Source organism: Ctenopharyngodon idella, chromosome 14 (assembly GCF_019924925.1).
Source record: "Ctenopharyngodon idella isolate HZGC_01 chromosome 14, HZGC01, whole genome shotgun sequence".
In the NCBI taxonomy this organism is placed as follows: domain Eukaryota; kingdom Metazoa; phylum Chordata; class Actinopteri; order Cypriniformes; family Xenocyprididae; genus Ctenopharyngodon; species Ctenopharyngodon idella.
In genome coordinates, this window is record NC_067233.1 from 29,749,522 (window position 1) to 29,769,827 (window position 20,306).

Genomic DNA, 20,306 nt, shown 5'->3' on the forward strand with positions numbered 1-20,306 from the left:
TGTTTCTTTGCAGTATTATAAATGCGGGGGTCAGTTTGCTCTGGTCACTCTCGGGACCCTCTCAGCATACACCGCATTCACAATCGCTGTTACACAATGGAGGTATTGTATGTGTCTGTATGTTGTTGCAATTTTGTCCTCACTTGGGCCCTGTTTACACCTGGTATTAAGATGTGTTTTGGTCAATCGGATCTCAAGTGGACGACACTAAATACAGCTGTAAACGGGGTGTAAAATGTTTTGAGCTTGTCCACTTTCAACCACTTCCAGAGGTAGTCGAAAACGCATTTGACCGGATTGCTTTTATAGTGTGAATGCTCATGTGGTCGAATGTGTTTGAACAGCCACAAAAGACCGCCTATCTCCACCTACTGACCTAACGCATAAGCATTATGGGAAGTGCGCTAGCCAGAGGGCATTTAAACTTTGTCGGCCGAAGACCCAAGTTTGGTTTAAAGACGATAAACATACCAAGCACAATGTTCTCTCACCATTCCTGATTTCTAACACACACACACACACAATGTTTGGCGTGGTCTTGCAGCTGTTAGAGCAGAAATAAAAAAAGCTGCTGCTCTCCGTATATCGTCTCTGGGTACATTCATATGTAAATTGCGTGAACTTATTCCATCCATTAAATCGAAAGATGTGAAAAAGCCCATACATTTACCCACCCATAGACCCTACCCTCAAAGAAATCAGGACAGAAGTGGTTAAAAGTGGATAAAAGAGGCAGATTAAAACACCAGGTGTAAATGGGTATGTGTTTCCCTTGTCTGCTTGTGATCCGATCAACCAAAACGCATCTTAATACCAGGTGTAAACAGGGCCTTGATTACTGCTGTATTAATCACCCATCTGTGTCTTTGATCAGGACGCAATTCAGGATCGAGATGAATAAGGCTGATAATGATGCTGGAAATGCTGCTATCGACTCTCTCCTCAATTATGAAACTGTTAAGGTGGGTCACATCATAAACTGCATTGTCACTTTACAATTAGTCTACTTTAAGTTTTTTTTGTTTGTTTGCTTACTTGTTTTTTAGCAACAAAGTTACAGGGATAGCATTATACTGGATTACTAATTGTCAAGTTATAAAGTGTTAGAGAGGCACATATGAGTGTCTAGTGAGTGTTGTGGGTTTTCATGTGTGGTCTTGGTAACTTACAGAGAAGCAGATATGAGCTGTATGTGTCAACCAAAGGTTTCAGATTCAGGCACTCTCTCCACTGGAGGTTTGTGGTCTGGCCGCAACTCAAACTCAGATTAGGGCTGCACAATAATGGTTAAACTGATAATCATGATTATAAGGGCTAAATGTATAGCATTTTTAAATGAACGCTATGCAAACATACTAGTTTTATATCATTTGAAACTGCTATGCCAGTAGGGGAGGATGCAAGTGCAATAATTTGTTATTATTATGTTATGTTGCGTTTTGTTTGAACTTAAAATCTACACCGTTGAGATGGTGATATGGACATGCCCACATTCAAGCATTACAGCTCACCCTTGTACAGCAGATTTAGTTAACGAACAACTGACAGATGTGACCTAAAGATGAGATTTATTTATAATAATCGTAAAATTTGTAACTTACTTTTCGCACACCCAAGCTCCGAGGATCTCCCGGTTTTTGGCTCGTACATTCAGTTAACTGGAGACTCGCTCTGAACGGATCATTGAATCAGTGAGTTGCTGACTCGAGAACAGCTGCAAATCTGATCAGTCCATTTCTCAAATGAATCATTCGGTGCGATTTGCGATCCGGTTTAACAGGTTCATTGAAAACAATCAGTTCGTTCACGAATCGCACACTGCTATTGCATCTTGGAGCATGTGATGATTTCTTCAGTTCAAAATAACAAATAACAATGTGTTTTTTATGAAATGTAATGGAGTAAAAAGTATGATATTATACTTTGGAATGTAGTGAAGTAAAAGTTTCTCAAAATAAAAATACTCCAGTAAAGTACAGATACTTTACTAGAAAAATGTACTTAAGTACAGTAATGAAGTAAAAATACTTTACTGTCCATCACTGGATTTATTCTAATGACATCTGGCAACCCAAAGCAGGAAAGATAGTGGACGCTTGTTCTCAATACAAGATAACAGAAATGTCTAAATTAGAAAACATTTTTTTTTGGACAAATAATCAGTGGGGCAAACATTGTGATGATTATTTTTAATTGATTGAGAGAAGCAGAAATAATTATCAGGATTAAAATATGATTAATCGTGCAGCCATAACTTAGATATATAAGATTTGACTAATGAACTTGCACCTTGATTGGACTCATGTTGTCATTTGTGACAAGATTTTCTAGCTTTATGGATGTCTTGTTCAATACAACTGTAGTTTTGATTATAGGTGATAGTCACAAATAATAGAACACAGACTTGACTTTGGTTACTTGATTCATACAGACACTATTGTAACTAAGGCCCTTTTGAGATTCAAACCTTTTAAGTAAATGTGGTTGTCAGTACCAAACATTAACAGTAAGAATGTAGCCTGTGTGTGTGTATCAATTCCACCAATTCATATGGATTACTTTTACAATGTCTTTATGAACGTTTTGAAGCTTGAAAATGTTGATTGCCTTGGCTACAAATTCTGTATAAAGATGCAGTAGCACATAAGTCACACTAAAATACAGCGTTCTAAATCACACTGTTTCTTTTGTAAATTTAGTCATATAATATGTGCTAATCAGTAAAATGTGCTGGGTCAGAAATACTTCAGTCACCTTTACAAATTGTTTATATACTTGTATCTTATTTCCCAACAAGCTGTTGTGCTTGGTTTCTGTCTCAACCCCTCAGATCTTCTGCCCTTCAGCTCAATCTGTTTTGTGTTCAGGTTAAGAGCAGATATATTTTGTGCCAAGCTTTGTTTTGTGTCATTGGTGTCAATGCATGTGGATTTAATGTCACTTCAAGCCAGTGTGCATGCATAATGAGATCTCCACCCACTCCAAATCCGTTACACTAGCACATATACCCCCGTATCTGTCTGTTTCTCTCTAAACACACTTGCTGACAGCACTATGCACGTCTTTAAAGCAGCCACACTTGCGAAACAATCCTCCAAACATTTCGCTTCCTCTGATAATTGGCACAGGAGTCTTAGCTGATTTTGATGAGCTGTAATGGAATGTTCTGAATGTCATGGCAGTCCAGGAGAGCTGTCCGTTATGTGTTCATAAAGGCGCTGAGATTATTGTAATGCTGACAAGATGCACCATCTTTCTCCTTGACACCACAGGGGGAAAAAATATTATTGAATATGTTCCATATATGCTGTGTTGATATTCAGACTAAGCACAATTATGAGTGATATTGCTATTATATAACATTCAATAACAAGAAGTTAGTGTTCGGTAATGTACATTTTAGACACAACTTTAACAGTTACTTTATCTGTTTTTGGGGGGTAGTGCTCAGGTATTTTTTTTTATCTTGGTCGTTCTTCATAATCCTGTCAGTCCTCCACATAAACAGCAGTCGCTGTTTATCGCCGCACCAATGTTTGTCACATTTCAGAGCTAATTAATTGCGGCGCACTCCTATTTCAGAGCCACGCTCTCTCTGTGCAGCTGTTTTCACTCCCATCATTCTCCCTGCTGAACAGTCTCAGATGTTTGAGCCACTCTGTATCATCTTTGAGCCTGTGAAGTCATTAGCCTTTGGTTTACTCAGCTGGTGATGTTTGGAGTGATGCAATTGTAGCTTTGATGACATCTGGATATGTGATTGAGGCATCACCAGCATGTGGCATGGGTGCTGTTACACGCTTGATTTCACATCCCAGAGGCCTTTAACTGAGAAGACACACTTAAAAAAAGAATCTTTTTTTTTTTTTATATATAAACTCATGTTACTACTTGTAGTACCTTGACATGTAAATGCCATAGTAAATTAATTTAATCATATTTTTCCATCAATGGCATTGTATTACCATTTGAATATCCCCACTGCACCTTTTTTTGTAATGGGCATTGTATTCATTGTTTATGATTCCAGTCAATTATACAGTCTCAAGTAAAATTCTGGCCTAATGGTTAGAGAGTCAGACTTGCAACCCGAAGGTTGTGGGTTCAATTCTCATTATCGGCAGGAAAAATGTATGTGGGGGCGTAAATGAACAGCGCTGTCTTTCACCCATGACTTGAGCAAGGCACCTAACCCCCAATTGCTCTGTGGGCACCACAGCAAAATGGCTGCCCACTGCTCCTGGTGTGTGTTCACGGTTTGCTGTGGGTGTGTGTGTGTGTGTTCACTTCTCACTGCTCAATGTGTGTGCACTAACTTGGATAGGTTAAATGCTTGGCTTTTTTTTAGTATGGTTACCTTACTTGGCTGTCACGTCACTTTTCACTTTCACTTTTTATTTGACTTTGTTCAAAGAGGCCATTGTCATGACCTTTCTTTAATAGTGCTTTAATTGTGTTCTCTTCCCAACAAGGTCTTTTTCTGTTTCTCTCTCTTTCAGTATTTCAACAATGAGAAGTATGAGGCTGAGCGGTATGATAGTTTTCTGAAGGTGTACGAGTCATTTTCTCTGAAGACTACCTCTACCCTGGCCATGCTTAACTTCGGTCAGAGCGCCATCTTCACCGTCGGCCTTACCGCTATTATGGTGCTGGCAAGCAATGGCATAATGGCAGGTGAAAATCAACGATGTGTCACATTTTCATCACTAGTTACACAAAATAGCTTTAGGTCTATACCGAATTATTTTACCTTAAAGGGTTAGTTCACCCAAAAATGAAAATTCTGTCATTACTCACCCTCATGTCGTTCCAAACCCGTAAGACCTTCGTTCATCTTCGAAACATAAATTAAGATATTTTTGATGAAATCCGAGTGCTCTCTGACTCCTCCATAGACGAGAATAATAAGAGATAAAAGAAGATAAGAGAAGATATTGTTGAATAAAGTCTTTATTTTAGTTTTGTTGCGCACAAAAAGTATTCTTGTCACTTCATAAAATTAAGATTGAGCCATTGTAGTCATGTGGACTTTTTTAACAATGTCTTTAGTACCTTTCTGGGCCTTGACAGTGGTGGTTAAATTGCTGTCTATGGAGGAGTTAGAGAGCTCTCGGATTTCATCAAAAATATCCTAAATTGTGTTCTGAAGATGAAAGACGGTCTTGCGGGTTTGGAACGACATGAGGGTGAGTAATTAATGACAGAATTTTCATTTTTGGGTGAACTAACCCTTTAATGGGGTCAAATTCTACACCCTTTTTTTTTTTTTTTTTAATAAACCTTTTTTTCAATGTGCTTAATCAATATGCAGTGACACGATGACATAATAAGAGATAAATGTTGTCAGGAAACCCAACCTAACCAATAAAAGCAGATATAAAAGTCTCAGCTGGCTCAGCTTTTGTGTAAACAGGTAATTTGGCTTCTTACTTCTGCAGGGACCATGACTGTGGGTGATCTAGTGATGGTGAACGGGCTGCTCTTCCAGCTCTCGATGCCACTCAACTTCCTGGGCACTGTGTACAGAGAGACCAGACAGGCCCTCATAGACATGAACACGCTCTTCACACTGCTCAGCGTGGACACTAAAATAAAGGTATGTTGGGCCTTTACTGCTGCCTGCTTCGTTGCTTTACTAGGTTTTGCTGTCTTTTGCAGAATTAAGTTTACAGAGTTATTTTAATGTGAAAAGAATACCCTGTGAATGGTGCTGTATTATTTGCTTTAGCAGTTCTAAAATGTCAGAGCTTTTTAAAATACCATGACAAGAGCTTCCTTTTAGATTAAAATATTACAATTTGAAGCTTTAAAGCATGTCATTCGTCCTAGTATTTGTTTTAATTCCAAAAACATTTGAATGTTTCCTGTCTTTCATATAGCATTAGTGGGGGAGGTTGATGAATCTCATTCTTCGTTTGGCTAATTTTGAATGCATCCTGTAATTACCGTGTATAAAATCTGTCCGATTGTTCGCCCGCTGTGATCAGTAATGGTTTTCACTGCATGACAGCACTGCCCATCAAGCCATTTTTGTGAGACCCTAATTTGATTTCTCAAATAACATCTGTGTGTAGAATTAGTGTAAATGTGCCGAAGTGCTATTGTTTTGATGACGCCATTACAATCGATTGTCGTCGAAATTCGTTTGAGAAAAGCATTCTGTTTCAAACCTCAAAACGTAAACTTCAGACTGCTAAATTTGTTTTCTTTTCTTTTTTTCTTTAACCTTTGTGTCCTGAAGGAAAAAGAAATGGCACCGCCGCTGCTCGTTACACCACAGGAAGCCACCATCAGGTTTGAGGATGTGTATTTTGAGTACTTGGAGGGACAAAAGGTGCTTACCGGGGTTTCCTTTGAAGTACCTGCAGGAAAAAAGGTGGCCATTGTTGGTGGCAGTGGATCTGGGTAAGTGCTCCAGGAAAGATTTACTTGCCTTATATTACCTTCAGGTTTCACTGAACTTGTGATCTTGGCACAATAGGGTACAAATTGGAGCACTTTTACTTAGAAATACAGCATTAAAGTCTAAAATTCTGAGAACTATTAGATAAGTTTAATAATTACCATATACCTCTGTGATATGACTGAAGTTTCATCATTTGAACCCTTTTTAGAGCATGGCAAGTGACAAATATCATTCAATTTGTTTTACACACATTGTTTACAACATTTGTCAAACTTAACCCTGTTAACAAAGTTTTGAAAGCAAAATATTTTTTATTTAATTTGTGGTTAAATAAGGTTATCAGCAACTGCCAACCAACATTTAAGGCTCCGATTTAAAGTTCTTCTCTGGTCAGGTGTAGACAAAAGTTTGAAATGGACTGTTTTTACAGACTGTGATAACACATTTTCACAGTTTATGGGATAGTTCACCCAAAAATGAGAATTCTGTCATTTATGCACCCTCATGTCGTTCCAAACCCGTAAGACTTTCATTCTTCTTTGAAACACAAACTAAGATATTTTTAATAAAATCTGAGCGATTTCTATCCCTCCATAGACAGATATGCAACTACCACTTTGACGCTTCAAAAAGTTCATAAAAAGATTGTAAAAGGGTAAAAGCGGGGGAAAATAAGGATCATTAGTTAAACATTTGTTACTGTATTTACTAATCTTCGTTAACGTTAGTTAATGAAAATACAGTTGTTCATATTGTTTGTTCATGTTACTTCACAGTGCATTAACTAATGTTTAATAATTTATTAGTAAATGTTGAAATTAACATTAATAAAGATTAATAAATGCTGTAGAAGTGCAGTTCATTATTAGTTCATGTTAATGTAGTTAACTAATGTTAACTAATGAACCTTATTGTAAAGTGTTACCAAAAGCGGTTTAGTCCAAATTTTCTGAAGAGACACGATTGCTTTATGATGAGCAGATTACTTGAGTTTTTTATTCACATATAAACATTCATCAATGCACACATCAGTTATGGTAAATGGAAACTCAGAACATGTTCACTTGATGTGTGAGAACCAGTGAGGTTCATTCTCATGTTACGCAGCAACCAGCGAGCTATGTTCTTGCGCGTCAAGCATGTGTGGTTGAGCTTCTGTTTATGTTCGCAGATCAATGTTTATATGTGAATAAAAGCCTAAATCTGTTCATCATATAAAACAATCGTGACTCTCTAGATAATTTGGACTAAACTACTCGGTTCATGTGGATTCGTTTTATGATCTCTTTATGAACTTTTTGAAGCATGAAAGTGGTAGTTGCATAGCTGTCAATGGAGGCAGAGAAATAGCTCAGATTTTATTAAAAATATCTTCATTTGTGTTCTGAAAATAAACAACATTAGGGGTGAGTAAATGTTTTTTGGGTTTGGAATTACATGAGGGTGAGTAAATGATTTTTGGGTGAACTAACCCTTCAATAACACTGTAAATCTAGCAACCTTTTTATATTTAAATTTGTTAAAAATGTAATGTACATTTATAAAACTCTGTCAATAACTAATAATTGTTAAAACTAATAACTAAATGCCCAGTGTTTTTACCTCCTCACTCTGACCTTTTGTTAAAAAAATAGAACAATAGAAAAGCCCTATTTTGTACCCAGTGCGTGCAAAGTGTTTTTATGTTGGTCACAGTTGAGACAGTGCTTTAAGAATGTTTTTAATTTTTTTTCTAGGAAGAGCACAATTGTCAGATTGCTCTTTCGTTTCTACGAGCCACAGCAGGGCAACATCTACATCGCAGGCCAGAACATTCGTGATGTTAGTTTGGAGAGCTTGAGGAAAGCTCTGGGTGTTGTGCCTCAGGTAAGGGTTTGGTTCTAATTCTAAAGCCCCGTTCACACCGCCAGCAACACGCAGCATCAAAGCGTCACAATCCCATTCGTTTCAGTGGAGAGCTGGTGAGTTCTGGCGACACAGGGAAAGACAATCAATAGGAGTGAAGTCAGTGGAGCGCACATGATCGGTCATAAAATCCTGTAGTATAGAGTATCGGCGGCAAGATTAAGTTATTTTAGCCGTCAGAAACTTTCCTACATTATGATATACCTCTGTGTACATATACAAGGGGACTCTGCGTGCTGACTGAATGGTTTCGAGCCTAAATGGTTTTGTGAACCCAGATAGACCGGTGCTTGCGCTTTCACTTCAGATAAATTGCTGCGATGGCTGGTTTTTCGTTCATCTTTAATATTAAGCATTTTATGTACTGATTCATGTTTAGGGTGCTTATATAACTACGATGTACTAAAAAAACTCTTTTGGCGCTTTTCCACTGCGTGGTACTACTCGGCTCAGCTCAGTACGGCACATCTCAGCTCGCTTTACTTTTGGTTTGAGTTTCCATTGCAGTTAGTACTGCTTGAAAGTGGGTGGGATTATAGACTAATCGTTATAGTTGCGCTGCCTCTACTGTTGTGGATCTGCTCCTCATCTACCAACGAGTCTGCACCTCATCTACTGACCACGATACAGCCATTTCTTTTTTCTTGTTACTGACTATTTAAATGTAGCGGGTTTGGGGTGTCGTATTTCAAATCCAATTAAAGCTGCAAGCAGCGATGAAAGGGCCCTCGCACCCGGGCTCACCGCCACCCGTTGGATTTAGGAAAACAGTGAACAGTGGGAGAAATGCATGTAAGCGAGTAAATACAGGAGAAATATGGCAAAGTCATTTCAAAGTGCCACACTTCCTGCTGCCAACAGGTGGCGCTGTGACCATAACTGAATATTGCCATGTAGATGTCTTCAGGCTAGAAGTATTATCAAACATGTAAAGTTTGGAGCAGAGAGTTACAACAACTTCCTGTTTTGTGGCGTTAATCACAAACATTAGTACTTAGCCAAGTGTTGCATGATTTAACATGTTTCTAGTATGTTTGGTACTTCATGGCATATTGAAATGTTTATCTGGGAGTGAATTACAGTGTAAAGCATGCCATTTTCTGTTGCCAGCAGGTGGCGCTATGACTAACTGAATATTGGCATATAGATGTCTTCAGGCCGGGACTCTTATCAAACGTGAAGTTTGGGGCAAATCGGACACTGTATGCCTGAGTTTACAACAGCTTCCTCTTTCATGGTGAAACATCAGACTTTGTCAGTCCGCCACGGACACACCCTCCAACGAAAACACAAGATCTTTGATATTTATCATCGCTATGGTCTTAAGATTAGACTGACAACATATGATGTTGATCTGGTTAAATCTCTACGAGGAGTTCATCACAGTGTAAAATATGACATATCCTGTTGCCTGCAGGTGGCGCTATGACTGTAATTGAATATTGCCATGTAGATGTCTTCAGGCCAGGACTCTAATAAAACATGTGAAGTTTGGGGCAGATCAGACATTGTATGCCTGAGTTACAACAGCTTCCTGTTTCATGGCGAAACATCGGAATTTGTCAGGCCGCCACGGGCACGCCCTCCAGTGAAAAGTCTAGATCTTCACAATTTAACATTGCAAAGGCCTTTAGATTAGATTGACCAAATATGATGTTGATCTGATTAATGTTCTAGGAGGAGTTCGTTAAAGTACAACGTGTGGAAATGGCAAAAATTGCACAAATTTTGCAAAGAAAATTCAAAATATCTCACTTCCTGTTGGTTTTCAGATTTCGTACCAAGAGACTTTTTACATGTTACGTGTGTACCGAATTTCTTACCTGTACGTGAAACATAGCGTGAGGGGCACTTCATTGAAATTTTGTAGGTGGCGCTATTATGTCACATTTTATGCCATTTTGCCACACCTAATTCTGAAACCCATATCAGACGTAAATTTGCAAAGTTTAATGAGTTTTGAGCATGTTTAGGCCCTCAAAAAAGCAATTCATTTGCCAGAAGCGGAAGAATAATAATAAGAAACGGAGCAATTCCAATAGGGTCCTCACACCATCGGTGCTCGGGCCCTAATGATGCTGGTAGTGATGATTCTCTCTGGCTAATCAGTGATCATAGTGTTTACACGTCAGTATCGGTACGGCTCGCTTGGAACCTCCACCGAGGTGGTACTATTTAAGCGAGCCGAACCGTTCTGTACCGAGCCGTCCCATGCAGTGGTAAAGCTCCAAAAAGTGAGCTGTATCGAGCCGTACCGAACTGTACCATGCAGTGGAAAAGCGCCATTTGTCCCCCACTAGAACCCACTAGCAACATCACCGCCAGCCACTGGCAACATGCAGCGACAAAGTTGCTGGCAGTGTGAACACAGCTTAAGAACTATCAGATATTATTATCACCTCCTTAAAAAAATAAATGCAACAGCAAAATGTTCCCTTTTTTTTTTTTTTTTTTTTTTTTTTTTTTGGTACGGTACCATGGGAACCATAATCAGACATAATTTGAGGTTGTGGGGGGAAAAAAAAATGAAATGAAACACATTTTTATGGCACGATGGTTAAAAAGTATCTACTGAGAAATCAAATGTGAATATAATTTCAGGATGCTGTGCTTTTCCACAATACCATATTTTACAATCTGCTGTATGGTAACATCACCGCCACAGCAGAGGACGTGTACCGTGTGGCCAGACTTGCTGGAATCCATGATGCCATTCTCAGAATGCCAAATGGATATCAGACACAGGTCGGAGAACGAGGTCTGAAGCTCTCAGGTACATACCTCAGTCATTGTCTTATGAGTATTTCAGAAAAGTGAATATCCTTAAAGAACACCTTCAGTTTAGAGGAATAGGATGGTTTCTTTTTGAGTGGTCTGATTCATGTTTTTCTTGTGATAGGTGGAGAAAAGCAGCGTGTGGCCATCGCACGGGCGATACTTAAGAACCCTCCGATTTTCCTTTATGACGAGGCCACATCTTCACTAGACTCAATTACTGAAGAGGTAAGAGCCTTGGACTCTTTTATCGATTTAAATATATTCCTCAATAACCAGTATGGAAACACAGTTGCACAGTACTGTCTGTCTGTAACAGGCTATACACATGGAAGCACACAAGCTGTGGGTTTGCTGTCAAGTCAAATAGTTTTTTTTTTTTGTTTTGTTTTTTTGTTTTTTTATTAACAGCCTTTTGTAAAGATGGTTTACATTCACAAAGCAATCTGTGTTGAAGTGTTGAAATGTGCCACTCAAAGCATTAAGAACAGATTGAAATTATTATTTTCTGGTTAAAATTGCACTTCTGGCACTTGTTTCTAATGTTGAGATCCTTCAGAAGATCTGCAGAGCAGTAGGTGCTGCACAGAGCTAACCTCTAACCAAATATGTGGCTATGTATTGATCTGTGACATCGCAGAGTAGAGCTGTGTGATTAATTGAAATTGAGTTTTGATTTAGATTTTTAGCTTCCAACGATTATGAAAATATGATAATCTAGATAAAATGATTGTCTAATTCCATTCATTTTGTTCCTCCTTAAAAGGCCAAACTTAATGTGAAAATCAGTAAAATTCTGTAAAATGGGATATGCTTCATATTAAAAAGTTATTTAAAGCGCGAAAGAGAACTCGCGCTGTTCCTTGGGTGACATACTGTGTGTGCGCTCAGAGACGGAATGGAACACGAACAAGAAAAGTGAGCTTCGGGTGTGCACCTAAACGGTCAAATACACCAGCGCTGCGTCCATAATCAAATAATTCTATACTATATAGTATGCAAAAAACAGTACGCCTACAGAGTAGTATGTCCAAATACATAGTATTCGAAAAACTAAATAAAATTTTTTTTTTACTAAATTAATTTTTAATTAAATTAAAAAAAAAAGTCCCCGGATGTCCTACTACGTCCGCCGAGATTCTGAAGTGCGCGTTCGATGGACACTTTACTATCCCATGAGGCCACAGGAGAGTATTCATGAATGGAACTGTAGAGATGCAACTGATGCTGGTAGGTCACATAACAACATGGTGGATGATGTACATCTGAATTTCATTCATACTACCCATATTCATACTATATAGAATGTACTTTTTTAACAGTCGCGAAGTAAATTTAAATGTTGTACCTACTCAGACAGTATGTGATTTTGGACTCAGTGTAGGGGTCTTAGTTGATCTGTGATCCGTACGGACCAAGCCCCACGGTTCGGCACACATGTGATTTGCAGATTAATTGCAAAGTTTAAGCATCATAGAGTGAAAGGTTTTTGTCTTGCCAATTTACACATTCAAGCAATTTTAAACCATTCCAGTGTAAGAGGCAAAAGAGAACTCAGTTTGGTACTCGTGCCGTTATCTGTGCATACAGCCACAGACAGCGAGCGTCCACGTGGACACCGAATTTATTCCTCTAAATACCAAAATAAATGTCAAAATACCTTTCTTGGCAAGTGTTCTCTCAAACACAGTTCAGTATGTCTTAAGTGAACGTAAACAGTTGAGAAAGGAATCAGGGGCCGGATTCACAAAACAATCTTCTTAACTGCCATTTTCTTTTTATTTAAATTTTTCTTTTTTACTTAAGAAAAAAGATAAGAATATTTTGTATCCCCAAAAAATTTTCTTAAGAACAATCTTAAGAAAAAAGGTAAGAACATTAAGACAACATTTAAGAAGTAGTATATTCTTGAAAATAATAAAATAGTAACTTCTTAAAGTTAGGATAGCCTTTAACCTGTCTTAAAGGATAAGCTCACTTTAAAATGAAAATGACCCCATGATTAATCGCCCTCAAGCCATCCTAGGTGAAAATGACTTTCTTCTTTCAGATGAATACAGTCGGAGTTATAGTAATAAACACCCTGATGCTTCCAAGCTTTATAATGACAGTGAACGGGGTCACAAGTTTGAAGCTCAAAAAAGTGCATCCATCCGTCATAAATACACTCCACATGGCTCAGGGGGGTTAATAAATGCCTTCTGGAGCGTTTGTGTAAGAAAAATATCCATATTTAACACATTATACAGTAAAATAACTAGCTTTCGTCCAAACGGTTATACAGATTCTACTTGCGTCTAAAGCGTAACTTGTGCTGTATAATGCCGTAGGACATCACGTAGTACGTCATGGCGTCACGTAAGTTACACTTTAGATGCAAGTAGAATCCGTATGGATTGAACTCTAGCTAGAGCTAGCGAGGCAGCACACAGATACTGGACACATTTACTCTAGAGAGAGCGCAAGAAAGATGGAATGCAAATGAATGGGAAAGACCTAAGCATTTTGAGACGGGCCCTTTTAAAATAACTATTTTAACTTGACACAGTTCATTAAAATCGCAGCGCTGAGTGATTAACTCCCATCATTCCAGTCACAATTAACATAGTCTGCTACTTAGGATGTCTACGGTAACCCCCCAAACTCATTTTTTATTTATTTCCTGCTGATCCGAAAAACAGATTTAATTTAGGCTTTTATTCACATATGTCTCTCAAGTCTAAAATGTTGGTGTCATACTAAGTTTATTTTTCAAAATACAATGTGACATGGGTCAAAAACAATGAAAACAATAACTTTTTTATTTGTTTGTTTGCGGCTGTGCCAAAATTTTGTCAGGGCAATTTTAACCACTCGCCTAACCGGGCCAGCAGAAAAAAATCCTTTGGGTTGAGCCCTGATCAAGTTAAATTTGCTTCATCATGACATAACATGACCACTTCAAAGCTAGCCAGTCAGACAGAATATTGAGAAGGTTATGCTTCTTTTTCTGTGCTGAAAGGCTAAACCCATTTGGTTTATCTGCCTAGTTTTTGAACTATTTAGCAGTGTAGATCACTAACAGATCTTTGAAGAAAGAATATCTGCTCAGTACTGCTAGTTTTCCCCGATGTTTTGAGAACACTTTTCCTTTGATATTTACACTAAGCTGTTTCATTTTCATAAGGCTTTATGCCTTATTATAGTCAAGAAAGTGTTTGCTCTGTTGGCTTTCTACTGTTTTAATGTATCTTATTGTCAGAAGGTCTTCATATAAATCCTGTCAATCATATCAGTGCTTGTTATTACAGAGAAATGTTGCTGTCATGAGGCAGACGGTTTCTTAATGAAACATCTCAAAAATATCACCAAATCTTTTTTTAACCTTGCAGACTCATTCAGTGGAGTAAGGATAAAAGAGAAACAACACTTTTCAAACACACCATCATTTTTTTTTTTCTCATTTTCTTTGCAGAATATTCTGACTTCAATGAAGGAGATGGTGAGGGACAGAACATCTGTCTTTATTGCACACCGGCTGTCCACCATTGTGGATGCAGATGAGATTATTGTACTAAATCAGGTAAGCTCGCCTGAAACCTCTAAATGCGTGTGACAGGTGGTGAAACATACAAAAATCATGTTCAGGAAGCGAATGCATAATTCAAGAATAGAGTATTAAATCCAAAATACGACAGCTATAACCGTGCGTTCACACCGCCGCCGGCGAGAGCGCCAAAGTGACAGGAAGTCATTCATTTTCAATGTGAGCCGAGCTCTGGCGAGAGCGGCGCGGTGCATCTTGGACGGTGAGAGCGTCGAGGAGAGTTGAAGTCAGGTCAACTTTATGGTAATGAACTATGATGCGGCTCAGCAGCAAACAATCGGAATGTAGAGGTCCTCGCTTGAGAGGATTCTGGTTGGTTGCCACAACTTGTCATTTACTTTGACCTTCCCGCCGATGTGAACGCACAGTAAGGATTCACATCAACATTTTGCAATGCATTCAACTCGCAAGCTCCCAGGTCAAAGTTCACAATTTGAAACTTTGACCCCAGTGGCTACTGACCTTTTAAAGGGCAGCCAGTGATTATTCGTCAGTTTATAACGATCACCTAAATAGCGATTTGCATTAAAAGGAGTCCTTATTATTTACTTTACAATGTGCATGTTAAAATTATAACTGAGTATAAATAAGTGTATAAAGTTTAAATGTCCACTCTTTTTGATTCTGTGGTTTGAATGTATGCAGGACATGGTTATATGACACAGTGACATGAGATTAGTTGAACCCAGTCCACCTTGAGGAAATGGCAGTATATGTTCATCTGACTTGTCAATATGGGGCCGGTGCCAAAAGTCAAAACAAACTGATTTATGAAAGTGAGACTGACATTTATTAGAGATTGCACAACTATTGAGTTTTATTTGTGTACTAGTTGTAGTATTAACATTGAAATTTTTTTTTTTGCTTTGCCTATTCCTTGTTCACTGGTCTACATAAAAACAATTATTGTAATCAGTTTAGTTTCAAATGTTCAGATAGAGTTCAGATGGACAAAAGCATTCACATCATTTGAACATCTCTTCTGTTTCTTTCATTGCAATGAAGAAGAAAGCTCTCTCGCTGCTGTCGTTGCCCATGTGACCTTGTACATTCAGCCTGTTCATGAAAAAGAGCTTATGAAACAATGACTATATCCTTCAGATGTACCCTTGAAATGGGTGTGGAGTTTGTCAATGTCGTACTGTGTTCTCTTATGTCTTTTCGAATCAACAACAATGCATTCATGGGAAAAGAAGGTTCCCACTTAAAATAATTTTGTTGCTACAGGTATCCTGCACAGTACGCAGTGCTCTGTAGTTATATGTAATCAGATTCCCAAAATTAAATACTTGTAATTATATTACTGTGTTTTCTGGCAAAAAGTCACACAGTGTCAAAATTGCATTGTTGATAGGAAAAACATAGCTGTCATATCAGTGAATAAGTCGTATTTTATTACATTCATAAATAATGTAAACAGGACTTGAAATTAACTTTTTTGCTCACCAGCCACTGTGGCTAGTGGTTTTCTAAAGTTACTAGCCACTCAGCATTTTCACTGGCCACAATTTTGACATTGATACAATGCAGAAAACCTGCCATTTAGATATTTTTATTATCTCATAATTTGGCAGCAGGTATATTAGGCTACTGTCACTTTAAGACTTGACGCACGGATCCATTACACTGTTAGACATGCGTTAAAGCATAAATGACTTTGTTCATGTGACTACTCACCAAAACCGGCATTTTGACATTATTTTGTGTGTATTTCACTGTTTAAGTGCTGTCAGCGAAAAAAAACTCGATTTAGTATTGAGAGGCAGCTTTATGTGCGTGCACTTTGGGTGTGAGCATAAAATCTGTGGGAATGAGTAAAATTATGCGCAATACACGCAAATCCCACACCGAAATTCAAATCCTGTAACACCAACAATATTCATCCAGAGCAAATGAAATGTGAGTGAGAGGAGGCGGGCTTGTGTGTCAACTCGCTGCCAGAGAGATGAGAGAGCGAGAAAGCGCAGCTGGAATCGTGTATCTATTCTGCGAAAAATGAGTATTGGAAGCGTTTCAGATATTTCAGTATCGATATGTATCGAAACATTCCTTTTGTTTATTATTTTAGATGCCCTTTTAAAAGACTACAATTGAAAAATGTATATTTAAGCTATATATAAAATTCAACCCACCAACGTGTTGTAGTAGGAGAGACTGCGTTACACGCCACTGCTGAAATCCACCCGCATTTAGCGGGTTGGCGGGTGTTAATGTTAAGCCCTGAATGTAAAATACCGATAAATGAACACTATAATCATGTATTATAGTCCCTTCACTCCAAAACAAATACTTTAAATGTAATGCTATACAGAACAATAATGAAAAATACAAGTATAAAATAGACAAATTATAGTGGATTCATTATGAATGTTATTTATTTTAAACACCGTTTAAATGGATTTCAAATAAAACTCAACCAGTGTGTGGGAAATGCGCTATATAAAAATGAAATTTTAAAAATGTGACGCTTTGAGCACTGTTGAGCGGATTCGTAAACATCTCTGATTGGCATGTCTGTGATTGGCTTTAATGATCAGTGCTTCAAAAACATAAATAGACATCAATGATGCTCTTCACCGAGCGCTTACACAGAAACACACGGGAGCGTTTGAAAGCATGCGCCTATTGCGGACCAGTCCGCTGACAGATGCCTGCTTTCAAACCCTCCCGCTTTCAAAACGCTTTCAAATTCAAATACTTCTGTGTGCTTTCAAACGCTCCCATGCGTTGATCATCATAGCCAATCACAGACATATCCGAAGAGCGCGTCAACACAATGGCCAATCCGAGGTCTTTACGAATCCGCTCAACAGCGCTCAAAGCTTCAGATTTCTTAAATTTCAGTACCGAAGTCTGTACTTTTGACAACTCTAAAGCTTAAATTACACACAGTAATAAGCTTATGTAATGAATCATCATTGTCAACAGAACTAAGTTGCAAACAAAATACTGTTTGCAACTTAAAAGGTTTAATGAAATCAACAAATTAGAATTTTTACTTGCACTTTTGTTGATGGGATTTCGTTTTTTTGAGTGCAGTAAAAGTAAAAAATGATGACTTGCTGATGACTGTAGCAGACGAGATTCATTAGCCAACTCGGTAAAAACACATTCAGTGCATTTCTCACCAAGAACAATAACTATATTAGCATCCACACCAATACACAATATCGTTCTGTTTATTATAAATGCGTGATGCAGTTTTGTCGTCTGCTGCTTTAAATGCTCAAGCTCTTTAAAACAGGATGGATTGTGATTGGCTGTCAATGTTTTTAGCGTTCGTCAGCTGGTAAAAAATCGTTCTGAAAGTGATTTCCAATGATATTGTTCCTCTTTGCCATTGTCATTGTGGCGTTGCCATTTTTAAAAAAATTTAAAGCAGTTTTTAAAGCTATATCTTTATCGTTATCATCCTTGGTATGAACAGGTCTTTACTGTAGAAAGACTGGTATGGTACACAAATGCAAGCACTTTTAGCATCCCTTTTCAAAGTAGCATTCCTCTGCTTAGTGTGTAGCAGAAGAATGCAAGTTGATGCACACTTCGGAAGCTGGCCCAGTGTTGTACACTCATAACTATAAAGAGCAGTCTCACAGTGTCTTCAGCTGTGTGCGGGGGCTGCGCCGTTAGGTTTTTAGCTCATTAACAGTGGAAATACCTTTTGCCCAATGCTCAGCGACACCTTTGTTTGTCTCCCATGTGTGGAGACCTTTTCAATGTGGATGCTGGTGGGGGGTGGAGCACATGATGCAGCTGCAGCTGGAAAAAAAAACTTGGCTGCCGGAAAAAGCACTTTAAAAGAACCTCACGTTCATAGGTCCACCGAACAGAAGCAAATATTGTTTTGAAACGTTGCGTTCACCCAGCAGTATCTAAAATGGGTTGTAATTGCACCACATCCAAGCTGTAAACGACACAGCTGCTAAAAATACTATCAGTGTTTGAGTCTTGCTTGGCAAAAGTGGCATCGTAATTGATGCAAGTAACTAGAAAACAGCCGGGAGACACATTCACTTGTCATTGTGCAAGCTAATTTCATACTTTGCTTTGTTGCTGGCAGTCTTTTAAGAGCCAGTGCTGCATGTACGCCCACACTGCTGCTTCCCTGCTCTGTGTCTAAGCTCTCCTTAGACCTTTCTCAAACATACACACGCTCTCTCTCCGTCAGTGCCCCTTCATGGCCCTAAATCTCTTGTTTTGCCCAGTTCTTCCAATTTGGATGCAGCTGCACAGTCTTTCTGTCTGCAGGCAGCATTATGCTGGTGAATATCAAGGCATCAATAAAAGAAACTAAGCTTTAAATGCTGAATAACACCCTCTGGCCTCCTGAAACAGTCCTAAGGCAAAACCTGCATAAACGCTCAGGGTTTTTTCCTTTTGTGTGTTTATCAGAACATTGCTGTGCATCGGTGCTGTTTTCACACAATGACCCTGGTGGAAAATAGATAATTATTGTTAACCTTCCAGGGTCTTAACAAGTCTCATTGAAAGTAAATGAATGTTCTGGGTTCAGAACTGTTAAGCTGTGTGTACGGCATCTGCCGATTGTCAGACTTAACTCTCCAGTTGTAAAAACTAAATGTTCATTTATAGTAATGAAATAGGATAGAATAAAATAACAGGATGAAAAGAAATTCAATTCATTCAGTGAGTCGGATGTTAATTCATCAAAGGCTCTGATGGTTTCAGTTCAGTGAAATAATTTGAACTCATCTTTTTGAATTATTCATTAAAAGAATCGCCTCAAAAATCATTTGTTCGGGAATCTTGTCTACATTGCTTTTTGCGTGCAGCCCACAGGGACTCAAAACAAAAACATGTATTGCCATTATTTTGTGGTACATGTTCTTATATTGGCTTGAAGCTTGTTGCATACCTTTTTCCCAAGAAACACATGCGCTTTTATGAAGAAAAAAAAAAATGAAGCGTATAAACAATTTTAGGGGCACAATGGAAAATCATTTTTCCTTAATAAAGGTATATGTGGAGACATTTACAAGCAAAATTTAAAGACAAAAAGTACAGTAGGTTTATAAATATTTCTGCTTCAAACTGTAATTACGTATTTTATTATTTACATTTTAAACATAGAATTCGTTCTAGAAAACATGGAAACACCACAGATGCTTTAAAGTCACCATAATATCAAAATTGATAATTCTTATTTTTGTATAGATTATTGTAGTATTTATTATGGATAATTTATCTGTGCACTTCATTATTTTTTTTATTTATTTTTTTTTTAATTTGTGTGCTCTCATAATCTTTATTCAAAAACATTAACCTCCCCTCCCCCTCAAAATGACTCATTGTCACTTCCTGTCACATGCAATGACTCGAAGGCGGAGCTATTTGGAACTGCCAGCAGATCCAGTGACGTCAGTGATGTGAGGGATAAACGCTGTCGCAGGGTAAACGGGGGAACGCTGAAGCTGATGCTTCACTTTATAGAGATCAATGCTTTAACCAGCGCTGATGCCAGTCATTGGGGAGTCCAGTACCCTTAAACATTGAAAAGATATTAGGATATTATGACAAAATTACTCTTCGGACATGGCAAACTAATTTTTTTTATGAATGACTTAATTTTGATGGAGGACGTGCTCAGTCAGTCTCTCTCTCTCTCTCTCTCTC

The 20,306-nt window shown here is 38.2% G+C and overlaps 1 protein-coding gene and 1 long non-coding RNA gene across 3 annotated transcripts in view; one reads left to right on the forward strand and one right to left on the reverse strand.

Annotated features, from left to right (window-relative positions):
- LOC127494726 (uncharacterized) overlaps nt 1-20,306 on the reverse strand; it is a 578,474-nt gene that overhangs the window by 150,610 nt on the left and 407,558 nt on the right. The window lies entirely within an intron of this gene.
- abcb7 (ATP-binding cassette, sub-family B (MDR/TAP), member 7) overlaps nt 1-20,306 on the forward strand; it is a 61,633-nt gene that overhangs the window by 38,163 nt on the left and 3,164 nt on the right. For both annotated transcript variants that reach the window (XM_051860822.1, XM_051860823.1), the window contains 9 exons: nt 14-102; nt 875-962; nt 4,500-4,674; nt 5,439-5,596; nt 6,242-6,405; nt 8,143-8,272; nt 10,913-11,084; nt 11,211-11,314; nt 14,541-14,648. In XM_051860822.1, coding sequence (XP_051716782.1) covers nt 14-102; nt 875-962; nt 4,500-4,674; nt 5,439-5,596; nt 6,242-6,405; nt 8,143-8,272; nt 10,913-11,084; nt 11,211-11,314; nt 14,541-14,648 — 1,188 coding nt within the window. The remainder of the gene's footprint in view (nt 1-13; nt 103-874; nt 963-4,499; nt 4,675-5,438; nt 5,597-6,241; nt 6,406-8,142; nt 8,273-10,912; nt 11,085-11,210; nt 11,315-14,540; nt 14,649-20,306) is intronic.